The sequence below is a fragment of the Myotis myotis genome, unplaced genomic scaffold (genome assembly GCF_014108235.1).
Source record: "Myotis myotis isolate mMyoMyo1 unplaced genomic scaffold, mMyoMyo1.p scaffold_m19_p_3, whole genome shotgun sequence".
NCBI lineage: Eukaryota > Metazoa > Chordata > Mammalia > Chiroptera > Vespertilionidae > Myotis > Myotis myotis.
In genome coordinates, this window is record NW_023416335.1 from 139,611,052 (window position 1) to 139,629,425 (window position 18,374).

At 40.0% G+C, this 18,374-nt stretch overlaps 1 protein-coding gene and 1 pseudogene across 3 annotated transcripts in view; both read right to left on the reverse strand.

Moving 5' to 3' along the window:
• Positions 1-18,374, reverse strand: part of NAV3 (neuron navigator 3) — an 840,800-nt gene that overhangs the window by 152,507 nt on the left and 669,919 nt on the right. For all 3 annotated transcript variants that reach the window (XM_036299344.1, XM_036299343.1, XM_036299341.1), the window contains 2 exons: positions 10,300-10,408; positions 9,260-9,643 (listed from right to left, as the gene is read on the reverse strand). In XM_036299344.1, the coding sequence (XP_036155237.1) occupies positions 9,260-9,643; positions 10,300-10,408 (493 nt within the window). The remainder of the gene's footprint in view (positions 1-9,259; positions 9,644-10,299; positions 10,409-18,374) is intronic.
• On the reverse strand, positions 11,000-12,015 carry LOC118649694 (annotated as a pseudogene).

Sequence of the window (18,374 nt, forward strand, 5' to 3'; positions counted from 1 at the left end):
GTTAATATTTCCGGGTCCCATGGCCAACCCTGTTCTAGGATATTAAACTGCTTCCTAGGCATAAATATGTGGCTTTCCCATAATCACATCAAATATAGCATAAACTGAGCATGTATTATATTCACCACTAAAGCTCATGCTCCTTTTGCACGTGCTAATATAGTTATGCAAAACATACCAACAACCCCTTCAACAATCCAGAGATATTACGCTTTCTCCTTGTCACTCGCCACCCCCAACTATTACAAGATGGTGTCAGTTCAAATATGTGAATCTGCATCACCATCCTCTAATTTTGTCTGAAATAAGAGAAAATTGTAAAAAAAACTCATTTTCTTATGTTGTTCAACCCTACTTTCTCAGTCAACATAAAGATATATACCGCTACCATCATAACTACTCTGTGCTTTTTAAGGAAAGATGTACAGTGAAATATATTTATGCAAGTACATAAAGTGTATATTTAAATAATAAAAATAATATCAACTTTCATGTGCTTATTACCTGGCATCAGAAATAGAACATTTCCAATTTCTTCAATGTCCATATAGGCTCCTTCCAATCATATCCCCAAACCTCTCTTCCAGAGATATCTACCATGTTTGGATTTTGTGTTCAGGTTTCCTTCACTTTCCTTTATGGTTTTACCACATGGACATGCATCCCTAATTATGAATATTGTTTAGCATCACTTGGATTTGAACTTGAAATAAACTGAATCATACCGTATGTATTATTTTGTGACTACTTTCCTTCACTCAAAATGACATTTTTGCAAATCATCTGTCGCGATGTACTACTCATTTCACAGACATGCAGCTCTGTTCTACCCATGCACTTCAGTGTATTAATCCCTTTCAATACTATGGACATAGGAGTTGTCTTTGTCCTCTGGCTGCCATGAACACCTGTGTGCACACATTTCCTTGTGCTGACAGGCAGGAGCTTATCTAAAGTCTATAGCCAGGAACAGAATCACCGGGTCCTAAGAGAGACCCAAAGGTGTTCGATCTTACTAGTCACAGACAAACAGTTCTCAAAGTAGTTTCAGAATAAACTTCTACTTGCCCATGGATGAAAATTCTCATTCTGGTTTTAATGTACAAGTTCCATCCAGACTATGAAGCAGGTAGATCACATTTTTACTTTGTTATAGGCCATTTTTGTTTTGTTTTTGAAATGTCTGTTTATGCCTTTTGCTCATTTTACTATGACAGTCTGTTTTGTTGGTTTGCTTTTTACTTTTCTTAATGTTACTAATCTGTTATTAGTTATATGTGTTGCATATGAGGTTTCATCCAGATACTTTTCTCTTGATTGTTTTCATGTGAAATTAATTTTTCTACATATCAGAAATTTGATTTAAAAACCTTTTTAGTTTTTTTCACAGTTACTAGTTCTATTATTTTTGTGTAGTGCTTACAAATGTGGTAATTAGCTTTAGAGAAGTTTGGACTCTGTTCCCATCTCCTCCTTTTAGCTGGACAACATTTTTACCTTGATTGCTACATCCTGTTCAGTTTGGGATCCTGCCCTGAAAGGGAGATGTACCTGGACAGTTTAATAAATTCATAGGCGATTTCTCCATTCCCCTCAGACATGACCTCCAACCCTTCCTCTCCTTGGCTGGTCGCCCAGCTTCAGCAATCTTTAAGTCTCCCCTGTGTTTTCTCCTCAGTTTCTCTGGGCTGTTCTTGGGTTCTTCTGTTTCCAATGATATCAGATGCCCCACTGCTCCCCTGTGTTACTTCTTACACATATGCTGAGACCATGCTGGTCCCCTGGCTCTTGGCTGTTCATCCCTAATTGCTCATACTTTGGGTTTGAGATTATACCTTGTATCATCTTCTTTGGGGTGTGTAAAGAGTAATCACAATTTTTCATCTTTGCTGTCTTGTTGCTTTGTCTGTTTTTGTAGGAAATTTGGAAGATTCAAAACCTATACTTCAACCATAACTTCCTAGAATTCTATAATTTTATACTCAATATCTCATTTTAGCCTTTGGGTGTTACAATTAGTTATTTTTTTATCCTCACCAAAGGATATTTTTTAATTGATGAGAGAGAGAGAGAGAGAGAGAGAGAGAGAGAGAGAGAGAGAGAGAGAGAGAGAGAGAGTCATTGATGTGGCATAGAAAGTCACTGCTGTGAGAGACAAACGTCAATCGGTTGCCTCCCTTACACATTCAGACTAGGGACCAAAATCATAATGTAGATATATGCCCTGATTTGGAATCAAACCCACAACCTTTTGGTGTACAGGACTATGTTCTGACCAACTGAGCCACCTGGCCAGGGCACAATTAGCTATTTTTAATGACATGAATACACAGGGCTTCTCAAGTGTTTATTTCCCTTCAGTTCAGCATCATCCCTTCAATAAACACAGATAGAATTAAGAATTGACCCCTAGATCAAATGTGCTAGCTAAGAAAACTACACTGATAATGAACGATTGCTATAAAGCTCATTTATATTTTTTTTGTAAAAAAACAAACAAAAACAACAACTCCTAGGAGAGAAATGTCTACAAGGAGACATGTAGACAATCTCACAGGATCAGTATGATGGCTAAGAGTTTACATGGGAGCCAGACTGCTTAGGTTCAAGTCCACCATTGCTTGCTTCAAAAAATGTTGAATTCTCACAATGTGTTTTAAGTAATTTTCTGAGTTCTGCCTAAAGTTACTTAAACTTTAAAAGCACAGAACTTTTCCTTAGCACATAGTAAGAGCTTTATAAGTGTTGGTTAGATTTACCAGCTATTTTTCTACTAGAATTCTTACATTCACTAAAAAATAATTCATATCTTGAATATAAAATTAGTGAAAGCATTAGAGTTAGGAATCTGTTGTTTACCATGTAAATCTTCTCTAAATTTTTATTTATTTATTTATTTATTTATTTATTTATTTATTTATTTGATTTCAGAGAAGATGGGAGAGGGAAAGATAGAAACATCAATGATGAGAGAGAATCATCCATCAGCTGCCTCCTGCACGCCCCCCACTGGGGATCAAGCCTTCAACCCAGGCATGTGCCCTGACCAGGAATCAGACTGTGACCTCCTGGCTCATAGGTTGACACTCAACCACTGAGCAACACGAGCTGTGCTACCATGTAAGTCTTTTTAACCCAACTCAGGTAACCCACACTTTCCAATGTTATGCATGCTCCACTCATCACAAACTTTACCAAAGGAGAAGGGAGGGCGGATCAAGGAAGAAGCAGGATTAAAATATCCACTTCTCTTTTTAAAAACTTCATTCCACAGTATTAAATTTCTTTGTGTTTGAGTAATGTGACTTAAAGTAGAATTTTAGGTTATAATTTTGGCCCGGCTACTTATCACTGAGATACCTGCTGATAACTTCACTTTCCACTCAATTAAAATAAGTAACTTTCCCCCAATATTCCAGGTTGTGCCTCTCCTGCTTCATAAATAAAAATTTTTTCAAAGAGACTCATTTGAAGCAAGAGGCCTTCCTATGACTAATTCCTAATTACTGGCAGATTCACATCCCCAAGTGTTTAAAGTAATTTTCAAAAGAGAAGAAAGAGATAAGCCTTTGCATGCTTCAAGGAATTTTGAACTCTCAGAATGCTGATTAATTTTCAGAGTTCTACAGTACATGAAAAAATGAAACTCCATTGCCATTTACTTCATGACATTCCTTGTGGTTACATGAAAAAAAAAATTCTAAATTAAACATTTTCATATAGTACTGTCTTCTGTGTCCTTTGTCCATTTAATCACTAAACCATATTTGCAAAAATTGGGAACAGAAAGTTAACTCTATGACTCAACGTTTTTAAGAATTATAGCACAGACATCTATGTGCCCTTTTTTTCTTAAGGAAAAACACCATTAAATTAAAATTCCCCTGGAGTGTCTCTAGCCCTCTCTTCTTTACACCTTTTAATTATGGCTGGAACTCCAGGGTACATCCTGTGGATGCCAACAATGGCACGCTATGTAACCTGTTGAGCAATGATGTACAGCACGCCATGGGCGTCCCCCACACAAAGCCCACCAGTCAGACCTACGCTGAGACCAGGCATAACACCTGCTGACCATGTCTAGTCAGTCACCTTCTGCCCAGGGAACAGAACCCTGAGTCATTCTTTAAATTTCAGCATCCTGTACGCTATCTACCATGGGAAACAGAAAATGTATAAGTCCAAGCAGGTAAAAGCCACCAGAGGAAGTTTTCATGTGGATCTGTATTATTTTTATTTAGTCTATTTATAAGCTAAATATGAATGACTGCTGGTCAACATAAAACATGTGGACCACTGATGCTTATTTAAATGGACTCATTGTTGAACTCTCTAAGACTTCATTTGAAAGACTGATAAGGCACAAAAATAGAGAACAGAGGTCTGAATTGGGTTTCTACTGGAGCATGAAATAAGTAGGAACGACAATGGGAATAACATTTTTTTTCCTTCTTAGTGAATTAAGCAGAAACTGGCCAGCTCTCGTGAAAGCAATGTCCTCTTCCTCCTTGGCACACAGCTGAACTATTGGTCTTGGCCTGGCTTATAGTTAGATGTGGCCACACAGCTGTTCTGGATAAAGGAATGTGCATAGAAGTCACATGCACCACTTGCTGGCTTGGTACATATGAAATAATCTAACACCATGGCCCTTCCTTTCTTTGCCATCTGTCTTTTGAATATGAATGCCCAGTGACATTGGAAACATGGCTGGATAAAAGCAAAATTACTTACCGGCCACCTTAGTCTATGAAAGACTATATAGTGCACATTCCCCAACTGAAGGTCAGAAACACCAGTGAGGGTTTTATAGGAAGGAGAAATGAACTTTGTGTGAAGTTACTGAGATTTTGAGATTTCTCTGTTACAGGAGTTAGTGTTAACTAACAGAGCCCCATAAAATTCTTCTGAGTATAGGTATGCCTGTAATATACATTATTATATGCAGAGAGCAGTTGTTTAAGAAACTACTTATCTAAGAATGTATACACACATACACATGTCAATATATTACTATCCATTTACTGAATAAATGGGCACATATAAAAACATTGTGTCTAATTAACAAGCACTGCACTCACAAAGCCTAAAATGTTACTTGATACATAGGATGAACTCAAGAAAAAATTTCAATACATGTAGGGTGTCCCCAAAAATGTATACACACACTTTGAGTAATTATAAAGGCAGTGTTTATTAAAATGCATTTCATTTTCAAAATTGAACTATCAGCTGTTAAAGTGTGTATACACTTTTGGGACACCCTGTACATACATACACACACATCTAAGCTCATTATTCCTCTTCTCTTCCTATTCTTCTCTGAGAAGTCCTCATGTCTCCCATAATTTCTACTCTCTACTATATGAGATCATAGCCTCCATTATATCTCTAGCCTGGACACTAGTTTTGTTTTAAGTTACTTTTGCTTTATCCCCCTGTAACCATGCAGAAACCTTATTTTCTTTAATCTGGCTTTTTATTTTGATTTTCCCCCCCTTTAACTCAAACTGGCCTCATAGGTGAGGCCACCCACCCACCTCCTGACTCACCCACCTCCCTTTCCCTCCAGACTATGAAGTTCTGGTCAGCATCCAGTAGTCTTAGAAACAAGGTCTTGGGTCTACTGACTATTGGGACAGAGTTTTCAGTCAAACTAAACATAATATCTTGGCCTCAGTTGTGTTTTAGCTCCAGAACCAGCAAAGCAGAACAATCCCACAGAGCAAGTCCTTGTGAAGTTGGACAGAGCATCTCCATGGCTGACATCAGGACCAAATGCAATAATCAATTACCCCTACTCTAGCACCAACCAGTCAGTAGACACCACCACCCTCACTCTGTTGGTCACCATGATTAATGATTTTCCCCTATATAACCCATCCCCCAGAAGCCATCGGGGAGCCAGGTCTTTGAGCATGAGCTACCTGTGACTCCAGGCATAGTGCCATCTCCTTAATGAGTCTTTTTTTTCCAGCTGCAAACTCCTGTTCATGTCTTATTGGGCTTTTATGTGCTCAGGCAAATGGACCCCTTCAGTCCAGTAACACCCTTGTTTCCAACTCTGCAATTTTAACTGTACTTATCATCTCCTCTCTTTGCTTTCTCTCCAAAATAAAAATATCACAAGTTCTATGTGTGCCTATTTTCTTTAATGGTATCATTTTCTACTTCTTGTGATTATAAAATGGGCATCTTGTCTGAATTATCTTTCTCTCTTACTATTATACCCTCATGAGCCACCCATCATTGTGTCTGCAAAATTTTCCTTTGTGATACCTCCTATATCAATCTCTCCCCACTTCATCCTATATTTCTGACCTTAAAACTTGGACCCAAATTCGTGTAATAGTGCCTGAAATCTATCCCCACAGTTTCTTCCCTCAATCCATTTTGCAGATTTCCCTTAAACTGTTCTTCCAAAAACCATCATCATCTTCATATTCTGCTGTTATTAGGTAATCTTCTCTAAGACACAGTGCTTTCCATTGTGTATAGTACAGACTTTAGATCTCTTAGGTTAATGTTACTGAGGCCTGTCACAATAGTTCCTGTCTCTCAAATCTTATCTTTAAATATCTTCTGCAATACGCACACTTTTCTTACAAATTTTCTCTTAATATATTTCTCTCCTCTCTAGCTATTTGAATCTCTCTAGGAACAGAACTAAAGTGTTTCCTTTTCTTATTCATTCCATTCTATTTCATGCCAGGATTCAGTGCTTTCTCCTTATTCTGAACTCTCAGCTCAATTTTATCTGTATCAACCTTTAAATTACACATTGCTCTGTGGCTGTCCCTTGATGTCTGAGTTAAACTGCTCCCTTGATACACCTTCTCGCTCCAGATAAGCATGTTCCGTATGTGTAAATAAACACAGTCAATCCTCATTATCCACCAATCCCACATTTGCGAATTTAGCTCCTCACTAAAATGTGTAGCCCCCGAGTCAGTACTTGCAGATCTTCCATGTCACTCACGGACACGCTCAGAGCAGCGAGAAGTCTGAGCTGCCCATGTGGACATTGCCGACAGAGGTCGAATAAGGTGACATGTTGGCTTCTTGTTGCAGCTCTCCTACGGCAAAAATAAAAGTATCCTTTCACATTTTTGCCTCTATTGGAGATTTTGCTATTTAAAATGGTCCCTTAAATGTAGCGCCGAAAAGCTGTCTTGTGTGTAAGAAGGCTGTGATATGTCTTATGGAAAAGTATGTCTTACTTAAGCTTCATTCAGGTATGAGTTATACTGCTGTTGGTGTGAGTTCAATATTAATGAATCAACAAATATGTATTAAATAATAAATGAGGTTTCTTTCAACTGAAATACATATGAAACAAGATTATATATTGATCCATTGATGAAAATATTATGGCCAAAGGCTCAAAGGAAACTAAATTTGTATTTCCCCTAGAGGAGTGATTCAACATTCACTATTCATTGTTTGTGCACAGTTTATAGAACATAACTACCACAAATAATGAGACTCACCGCATATGTGTGTGAGTATGTAGATATATGTATATATATGAGTCATATATGTGTATATTTATGTATACAATTAAATCTTCATCCAGTGGTGAATATAAAAAGTGAATACACATATATGTCCCCATGTAAAGAACTAGAGAAAGGAAAGAGCGGAGGATGTGGGAGGGAGAGAAGAAAGAACGGAAAATGAAGAGGGGAGATACAGAGCAGAGAAAGTTCATGACTTATCCTTATGTTGCCATCTTGTTCCCTGAACTGGATATTCCCTTCTAGGTGATGTTAAATAGTCATTTATTATAATTATTAATGATTACAAATGTAATTATGATGATGATAAACTTATTAATCACTTATACTGTGACAAGGTTTGTGCTATGTTCAATTTTGTGGGTTATTTCCTTCATTCCAAATAATTTTGTGGAGATTCTGCAATGTTATCCTTTTTACAGGTGACAAAAATGAATTTGGATAAACTAACCTCCTAAGGAGTCCACAGAGAGAAAAGTCTAGAAAGCGATTTAAATTAGGAACTCTGACTCCAGTGGCAACTCAATTACTTTCTACCTTAATTGACCATAATCTGTCTCCCTAATTATAAATCGTTAGAAACTCCGGTAAGGCGGCTACCTGGAACGCACTGGTAGCTATCAGGATATCAGAGCAGAGCTATGAATCTGATTTAATCTCTTTTGTACTTTTTAGGTCTTGTCACCCTTCAAACACGCTTTTCAGGAATGAAGTCAGGAAGGGTTAGTCATGTAGAAGAATGATTTCTGACACTGGTCCTCTCAGATGTATAAGGATAAAGGGTAGGTCAAAACCCAGACTCACATGAAAAAATATAGTAAGGCTAATTGGGAAGCTTTCCCTTGCATTCACAGAGCCTGGGTTTTGAAGTCAGACACACCCGATTTCTAATGCCAGTCTGGTCTTTTCTTAGCATAAACAATTGGATCTGAGTAGGATCAATTTCCCTATCTGTAAAACAAGCATGTACAAAAATACCTCCTAAAGGCTGCTGGCGGAAGGTTAAATGAATCAGTATCTTTAACAACAGTGTAATAGGTAACAGGAAGTATTCAAAAGGGCAATTATAATTGTTAATAAAAGTCTATTAATAGAACTATCCTATTGCCTCCATAGAGGCTCATCACAGATTGAATTAAATATTCCAAATTGCCAAAATACTTTAAGAGTTTTATAATCACAACATTTTCTGGGGAATCTAATAGGAAAGATGAGGAAAACAGGGATTAAGAGAAAGAAGCAAATCTGATATCATCACAACAAATCGACGGAAACATTAAACTCTAAAATGATTTTCCCTCAAGTTACATTGGAGTTGCAAAATTTAAGAGTGCCAGAAAATATGTGAACCTCAAAGCAAAGGCAGCTTTGACAAGCCCCCGAAAATCAAGCCGCTCAGCAAACGTCCTTCTGTCTCCTGCCCTTGTCCTTCTCTACAAAATCTCTTATTTAAGAAGCATGTGAAAGATCACTCTGAAAAACACAGGATACATGTTTCTCTGAACTAAAAATAGAAACATTTAATGGCTTGTAAGGAAAAGATTTTCTAGAAATTTTAGATACTGTACTTTTCACGAATGAGCAGAAGAGAGGACCTGAATACCCCAATACCTTAGATGTCTCACCTTTTCTAATGCCTTTGTGAACTAAGCTATACGCTCTTTTTATAACCAATACATCTGAGTGGACCATTTTTCCTCTTTACAGAGCTCTGTGAGGGAGCAGGACCCAGGGTCACTTACCCGCTGTTGATGTCATCCGTCCTGAGACTTTTCCCCAGGATATCCCCATCACTCATATATCCACCCACATCGACTTCAGAGGACATGTCCAGGTCACTGCTTGCTTTCTCACTCATGTCAATTTGTGACATGTTTCCCAGCCGAGAGACAGCAGCTCGACGCAGAGGCGTTGTGTACATGAACCTGGAGGGGTCCGTGTGGATGAACCGGCTGGTACCGCTGCGAGGATAGCCAGCACCCAGGGAGGGAGCATCCCCTGCTTGAAGTCGGGGACACGCCTGGCCCAGCCTCCAGGTCATGGGGGTGGGACGGCTTGTCAAGTTGGGTATGGTCCTTCCATTCACTTCCGTTGTCACAGTGCTGTCAAATGTTGTCTCCAGGGTGCTGTTAAATAAAATGGAGAAACAATAGTACTGTGGTTCACATGGAGCCATGACCACGAAGGCACCAGACAGGAAAGGCCAGGATTCAGAGTCATTTCTTAGCAGAATGTTATTTTCAGGAAAGCCAAATTATACATTCATAATGAGATTCTAAACACCTCTGCAGATGTGAAATTGTGGGAAAGGGCATTCATTTGCAGTTTTTTGCTTTCAAGAGAGACCATCATTAGATTTTAGATTAAAAAACAAAACAAAACAAAAAAAACATTGTTCCACCTTCTTAACAAACATTGAATTTACCCTGTTCTGGAAATTAGCTACAATGATGTTTGAAAGTCTCTATCACTCTTTCTCAGATGCATTTAAACAGCAACTTCCACAGGCATAAAAGTCTACTTCAAAGTGATGGTGGTAGTTTCAGTAGTGAATTCAGTTTGAATGGGAAATTACACTGAAAAAAAGGTGGATAGGAGAAAAAAAGTCTGCATGTATATGCTGAGAAGTAACCCGCTGATTGTCATGTAAAGTTTGAGTGAGAAAATAGTAAAGGAAAACTAAAATTCCTTCTCTATCATGATAAGAAGTTAAGTGCCTAATGGTAATTTTTGTTCTTTACTGGCCCCAAAATATGCAGAATTGAGAAGAAAAAAAAACAACCTGTGGCTTATCTGGGTCCCACGAAGACTGGACATAGTCTCTTCTAAATTCTGCCTCAAGTCTGCTATGTTTTTCACTGTTCTCATTCTCCTTGTTTCAGGGTCTTCACCTAGAGAAGTAACACAATAATTCACTTGTTATTCTTGTCATTTACTGTCCTGAGAATAATTATACACATATATAAATAATATAAATTTTTTTCCTTAAAAGTAAAATGATAGGTAGGAAATTCCAAATGAATAATATCACCTAAAAAGCATAATTCTTCTTTTTACAAATAAAATATGAATAGAAACAAACATAATGTTACAAGTAATAATCTGAGGTGGAGATAATGCAATAATGCTTTATAGTTCTATGACCTTAATCACTGCAAAATGAGAGAGTCATTTGGAAATGCAGTGTATACTACTCCATGTTACTGAGCTTAATTTAAAAATATAACCTTATTTAGACCCTAGTTATTTCTATAATTACCTGCTTCTAAGTGTACTCAGAATAGTTGAGACAAACTTGCCTTACGAATCAAGAACACATTTGGACTCTGAGATAAGATAATAGCATGGAAACCTTTTCTAATAAGAAAAATATCTTTTTCACCTCCATTTTAATTTTAATTTTTTTCTCCAGTTATAATGGCTTAGTGCTTTCTCTTAGTTCTTCCTCACCTTGTTCATTGAAACCCTGCCTGGCAGTTCTATCAGGGGAACATCCAAAGATTGCTACACTCCTTGCTTAAGGCAAAGGTAGTCATGGGCTCATGGATGCTGTGCTGCACCTGGTTATAAGTACAGTTCTTCCTGCTTCTGCTGCACTGGCAGAGGTCAGTGTAGGTGCCGCCTGTATTGGCCATCTCTTGCTCACAGAGAGCCCCTGGGTCATGGCGACCCTCAATTCCCTCAGCTCACCACTGACCAGTTCCTCTGCTGTTGTATTGGCAACGAGGCTGGAAGCATGGCCTGCTGCAGGGGGCTCCTGGGGTCCCTGAGGTTGCTGATTCAGCTGTGCACATGGTTCCAGTACTTCATATCTCAGCTCTTGAGTTCCTGTTAGATATCATCTTTGATTTCTGATGCCATCTTGACAGTGACTCCATAGTCCTTATCATCTGCCGTCAAGGCCTCAGAGAGCGTCTTCACACACTGTCCAGGACAGAGTCCCCCGTGAGAGAGCAGGGTGCCAGGAGGCAGATGGAGGGAGCCCAGGTGGAGCTCAAGGGGCTGCTGGCTGTTTTGGGGGTCTCCACTTCTGGTGTGCCATTTGATCCTTCCATCGGTGGCTTTTGGGCTCTTCCCCTTGTTTTTTCCTTGGAAGAGAAAGGCCTGCCTCTGGCTTCCAATTGCAAGAGTCAAGCCCATTTTCTTTCTTCTTGGCTTCTTCTCTTTCCTTTCCTTTTTTCTCCTTTGGGGAGTCTAGGGGAGTCCACTAGCCACTTCCAGCCTTTGATGAGGACTGTGGCCAAGGACACCACCTGCTTATCTGAGTAGTGCTTAGCCCAGCCCATTAATAGGGACGCCAATCCTGGTTGTCTGAGTAACTGGTGCACATCTGGCAGCTGTTCCACTTCTTCAGAAGGTGGAGGCTCCCTTCCATGTTCATCCTAGCTACCACCTTCTCCAGCTTTGGGGCGATTCTCAGCAGCTCCTCTTCCTGGACCCTGTTGGCCCAGGGGCAGCAGCGGAAACTCTGGGAAGGAGGCACAGAGGCAGAGGACATGCAATCTGGCCAAGACAATACCTGTTTAAGCCTTTTATTCTACACTCATGGGCCAAGACTTACAGCATTGGAGAGCTTTATTTTCAATTATGTCTCTACTTTCTACAGGGAACAAAACATACACCCACATGTGACACTAGAGTTCCAGTAACGTCATAGGCCGAACTGACAATGTGCATAAAGTGCATGGGACAAACAGCTCCGCCAGAGTGACAGACGCCGGCCTTTCACAACCACTACTGTCATTTGGGGCAGAGGTGCCACTGAACCATTTGTTTGTGGCCATGCAATACTTCCCAGGCCAGTGGCCACTGGAAGCTAATGTGTCTGGAAAATAATAACATGACAAGAGAGTAGGGAAAACAGCTTTTATTCTGTTTAATTTAGGCTCAATAAGATGCCCAATGATGAGAAAATTTAATAAGAAAGAAAGAAGAAAAGAAGGAAGGAATTCAAGCGAATGGATTAAGAGGGGGCAAAGAAAAGGGAAGGAAGGGGAGGGAACAGAAAGCTGATGGAAGTAAAAGAAAAAGAGAAGGGAAAGTGATGTTAAAAAATGGCATTCATTAAATTCCACTATGGAAACTGTCATATAGAAACTCAAGATGCATATCTATAATCTGTTGTAAGAGTATAGGTAGATATTCAACCTATTAATTTTCTTCCACAGTACTCACGCCAAATTTTTAAAAATGCACACCGAATGTGCCGTCTAACACTTATAATCGTAGGGTGGGGATTTCAGAGACGATCTCGCCTTATCCCTTAGCCAGGGGTGGGCAAACTTTTTGACTCGAGGGCCACAATGGGTTCTTAAACTGGACCGGAGGGCCGGAACAAAAGCATGGATGGAGTGTTTGTGTGAACTAATATAAATTCAAAGTAAACATCATTACATAAAAGGGTACGGTCTTTTTTTTTTTTTTTTTTAGTTTTATTCATTTCAAACGCCCAGATCCGGCCCACGGGCCTATGGAGACAGCCTGATGCCCCGGCCTGAAACTTCCAAGAGGTTTCTTCCTTCCCAGGAAAAGATTATCCTTCTGATAGTAGATCCATCTAAATGTAAAAACATCTCTAAGGACGGGAATAATTTGCCTCCCTTTAACTTCCACCCAGTGTCCCAGCGGCTCTGAAACCAACTGAACAATTTGACATGATCTTTTCCACGTCAGTCACTCACATATTGGAAGACAGCTCCTGCTAATTCTCCTATTTTCTTCTTCAGCCAAATATCACTACACTGTTCATTGTTCCTCGTTCTGGATGGTTGCCAAGACAACCACCATTCTGCTGCCAGTCTATAAATCTCTTCCTTTCAATTTACAAATTAGTCAAATGATTAAAATATGCTTAAAAGCATTATGATTTCAAACTTAGAAAGTACTGGAAAATTTCCCTAGAGTAAATCTATTTTTAAGAAATCATAAAACAAATGTTGTGCCCTCATGCACATGGCATAAACCTTTCCTGCTCTAATTCAAGTCACGCCATCTCTAACTTTATAGATGAACATTTGTTTAAACTCAGAACTCTAACCATATCCTCCCTGGAAATTCTTTCCACCCTTCTCTTCATAAAAATAACACAGCCTATTGGGGAGAGGGCTAGAAAGAAGTCTACCTTTGACTTTTAAATAATCTGGCAGAACCCTGAAGAAAAAGGAGTGTTTGGTAAGGAAAATCTTGAAGGGCAGAGCAACAATATCATTACATCAAAGGAAAGGCTGAGGTAAAGAAGAGATTTTATTCAAAGTGGACACAAGAAATGGTGAAGAGGCAGATTTGGAGAAGCACTAAAGCCTGGGTTCATAAGGCGTCACACAGTATGGAAGCCTCTGCTTCTCAGCGAGGGTTAGAGATGAGAAGTCTTAAAGGACAGTACTGAGATGATCCTATTTTGGAGGGAGAAGGGAGTCCAAGTCGCTGACCTTACACAAGGTCCTGGAATGCGCCGTTATATGTTCGCTATCGCTGATACCCTTCCCTCTGGGAGAACTTTTAAGTGAATCTCAACTGCTTGCCAATTGGAATAATATTAATAACATTCATATTTGAGAACTATTTTCAATATTTGTTTTGTATACACTTTAAGAATATTATATTTTCAGAGGTTCAATTTTACCAATTTTTTTTCACATTTTCATCTTGAAAAAAGTTCCTCTTCTAATCCAACAGGCATCTAAGATCCTTGGAGTCTGCCATTTGAATCCATTCCATTATTTGTTTGCATAGTTTCCCTCCGGTTTCAGAACCCTTACCAACCCCTCTTTGGTTTGTCTCGGCATGATACCAACTCATGACAATGCACCACCGATGGACCTTTTCCTCCCAGCACTTATTGAGCAAAACATAATTGCTGCTTCATTCGTGTCATGAAAGATAGTAACCAAACTAAAATGTGTTCCAGTAGATGTTCTCAATGACCTACAAAATACAAGATATGCTTAAATGCACTTACAAAACCCCTAAAGACTGCTCAGGTCTGAAATATCCTATAAATTTGTATCCATATAATGTCTAGAGGAATAATCCCTCCAACAGTAATGCTCCAAGGAAATTACAATTTAAAAGGTCAAATGTGAAAGCACAAATAAACTCAGTCTTTAGTTACAAAAGTTGGCAGAAAATTGCATAGGAAGAATTTACTTAGTCACAAAAATGCTGTCTCCCTCTCACTTCCATAATCCCAAAGCCAAATATGATTCCTGAAGGAAGCCTTGTAAGTATCAGACCCGATAGTGAGGGCTTACACCCATTTTCCAGAACAGCATATTCTGCAGCTCACTTGGAGTTGTCATTGTTTGTGCAAACTGCTCTCTCATGCTTGTCAGGTCTCCTCTGTGAGCAGGGCACAGAAAAACTGGCTCCATTTGGTGCTTCTGCAATTTTACTTACTGGCAGACAGACTGTTTAATCTGTGTGGCCCTGCTCTTATTTTCTAGGCTTTAATTACACACATTGTAATTAACACTGCCAGCACTGTCATCTTTTAATAGGAAATCAAATTACATCTGAAAGAACCTGATTCAGAGAATGTTGTCCTCTACACTATCCACGTTACAAGTGTTATTATTTAGAGAACAGCTCCCTGATTTATTTTGAGAAATAACCCTAATTTTGTGGAGGACCTCAACAGTGATTTGAAATTTTTCATCTCATCAGTTACCTTTTAAATATATTCTTATAGAGCTATGGTATAGTCCCTAGTCTGTCTGGTTTATTAGGATATCCAAGAGTGAAGAGTTGAAACTCAAGGAACCCTGCCCAAAAATTAAGTCAGAAGAGGCCATTTTGAGCCAGAAGCAGAACCTAGTCAGTCACATGGTAGAAACCCTGAAATTCCTGTGGGCTATGGGCTTGCAAATTATCCACCAACTTAACATGCATCAAGTATTTAGGGAATTGCATTGGATGCTTCATTATCCTGCTATGACTATTCATATCAGAGCTATTTGAATAAAACTCTTCCTCCTACTTTCTCATTTGCATTTTTGAGTACTGGTATAAGTGGAAAAAATGGCTTAAAGAGGATAATCCCACAAAGTCAGTAGACGCTCACTTAAAAAACCCTGGAATACACAGACTTCTATTGAGAGAATCCCTCCAACAGTAATATTCCAAGTTCCTTATGCACAGAAAGGTATGTGTCCTATATACACCCACCCACAGCATGCTTATACCTTCACAGAGCAACCAACCAATACTATCTGGGGAGGCTCTCTGTTCATTTTTGAAAACACTTACATAAGAAGTACTTAGAACAAGACAAATGCTTCCATTTTAAAGGCAAGAGATGAATATCATAGGTTTTACAATTCCCAAGAAGCAAAGAAAGGAAAAGATCCTTAAGGGTCAGGGCTCCCTGCCTTGCCTTTGTACTGCACACTGGTCTCTTGGGAAGAACAGTTCATGGCAGAAATCACACAATGGGGTAGCAGCAAATCTTCAGCCTCTGAGCACCTGGTGTATTCAGATTCAGAAACCACCATTTCCGCAGCTGGGGACACGCTACTCTTTTGAAGCCAAACTGACGTTAAAGATTGAGCAGTAATTGCCTCTGCTGTCTCCCTAAGCTTTGTGCTTCTAAAGCTGGCTCACTAAGATTCCAGAAAAACCCATACAGTATCTTCTAACAGAAGGGCCCACAGAAAGAATAAAGACAAACCTATATTTAGCATCAGTTGTGGGAATCAGAAACAAAGAGATAACTGGTTGGGTTCAATTCTTTCCAATTTAAGGAGTCCTCTATGAAGTACTTTGTGAAAACACACAGTGACATAAAATACGAGTTTCATGGTTTAGTACTTGTGGATTTTTGAATAAGGGACTATTTATGATGTAAATACCCTTCGGTAAAGCACTGAATTCAGTCATACAAATTAAAATGTATCTCGTTTGGTTATTCAGGCAAGTGGCAAACTGGCAGTTAAAGTTTAATCACAAAACTGAAAAATAACTTCAGACATCTTCATATCTCGGAAGTTACTATTGAGAGCCATGTAATCAAAAAGGCCTAATTTGTAAAGTATAAAAACAGTTCCATTATCTACATAGCAGTTTAAGTGCACACACTTAGGAGCATTTTTGCCAACCACTGAAAAACAACAACACCCCAAAATGTATGTGAGTAAAGCTGTCAAGAGAGGCCTCCGCATTTTTAAAGTGTTACTAGATTCATGGTGCTTGTCACTGAGGTCTAGACAAGGGCCACGTGCCATTGAGGCAGTAGAGGAAACACCTGACTATACAGAAAATTTACTCACGAGGCTCTTCCTTCTTCTTTATATACCTGGGGTGAGGTTCCCTCGAGAGAAGTTGAATAAAAAGCCCCCAATAATGACTAAGTAAAAACATGTTTGGAGCCCTAATTGGTGTGGCTCAGTGCATAGAGCATCAGCCTGCGGACTGAAGGGTCCCAGGTTCGATTCCAGTCAAGGGCATATACCTTGGTTGCAGGTACATCCCCAGCAGGGGGTGTGCGGGAGGCAGCTGAGTGATGTTTCTCTCTCATCGATGTTTCTAACTCTCTATCTCTCTCCCTTCCTCTCTGTATAAAAAAAACAATAAAATATATTTTTTAAAAAAACATGTTTGGAGTCTTAAAATATGAACACTTACTTATAGATGTCTAGAAGGTACTGAATGCCAAGGCCAATAACGCCCAGGGCAGATTGGTCCTATTTACTTTCTCCAAACAGACTTCACCCCTGGTTATCACAACACAGCTTTACAAAGAAAATAATTTCAAGAAACAAGGAATTAAAAAAAAAAAATTTTAGTAACTACACTTTAAAAACATCAGTCAGAAGCACGGAAGACACCAGGCTCATGCAAATGTGCGGCTTCTTCAAACGCCATCCGCATGTTAAGAGCAAACCTGACTTACCCAAGAAGTCAGTGTAAAGCGCCTGTTCCAGGTCGCCCAGCATGGTAAGGATCACGTCCTCGTCCAGGTGGGCTGTGCCTTCCCGCAGGCAGCTCTCTCCCTCCTCCTCGGCCCAGCTCCTGCTGATGCTGCTCAGCTTGGAGGAGCCGTTTTCATCCTCAGACCGGCTATCTTCATCACTCTCGCCTTCCAGGGCTTTCCTGGAAGACCAGTCCCCCAAGCCCTCGCTGCCTGACTGGCTGGCAGGCAGGAGGCTCCAGGCGCCGGAGCTGCTGGGGTGGTACAGGGACTGCACGGACCGCGAGAGGAACCTGGACAGCGAGGGCCTCTCCGCATAGTGGGATTCCCTCAGGCTGGCTTTGGCAGCATTTCCAAACCAGTTGGAAATGCGCACAGTGGGTCTCCTCTCCCCGTCACTGGTGAGGGAAAGATTGGTCAGCGACTTTTGCTTCTGAAGGCAAGCTCCCTTCCTCCTTACTCCTTTGCCTCGAAACACAGAGAGTTCAGCCGGCCGCTGCATGGTGCTTCTGGTGGTTTCTTCTTTTCAATGGGACTTCACATCATCTCTTTGCACTGAGATGGCATCTGGCCTTTTGGCTTTTAATTGACACATGCACTTCAATAAAAGCCCAGGCAGGCTCAAGCGTTCACATAAGATTCCAGAGCGATAGCACAATTAAGTCGCTGGCCACACTTTAGCTTGCTACATCAGTTCCTGAATCAGCAGTACTTACAGATATTTTGCTTGAACATCTGAAGCAGAAAAGAGTTCACCAAAGACGCTGCTCCAGCTGAAAAGTAGCACAGGAAGCCAACTACGTTTTCCCATCTTCCGCCAATCGCAGGTCTCAGCAGGGCGACGGGTCCGCATTTCCCTCCCTTGCTTCTGTGCTCCCAACCGGAGGTGGTGAAGCACCAGCTATGTCTCTCGCTTTTTTTTTTCCACCTCTCAGCAGCCCTTCACTGATTCA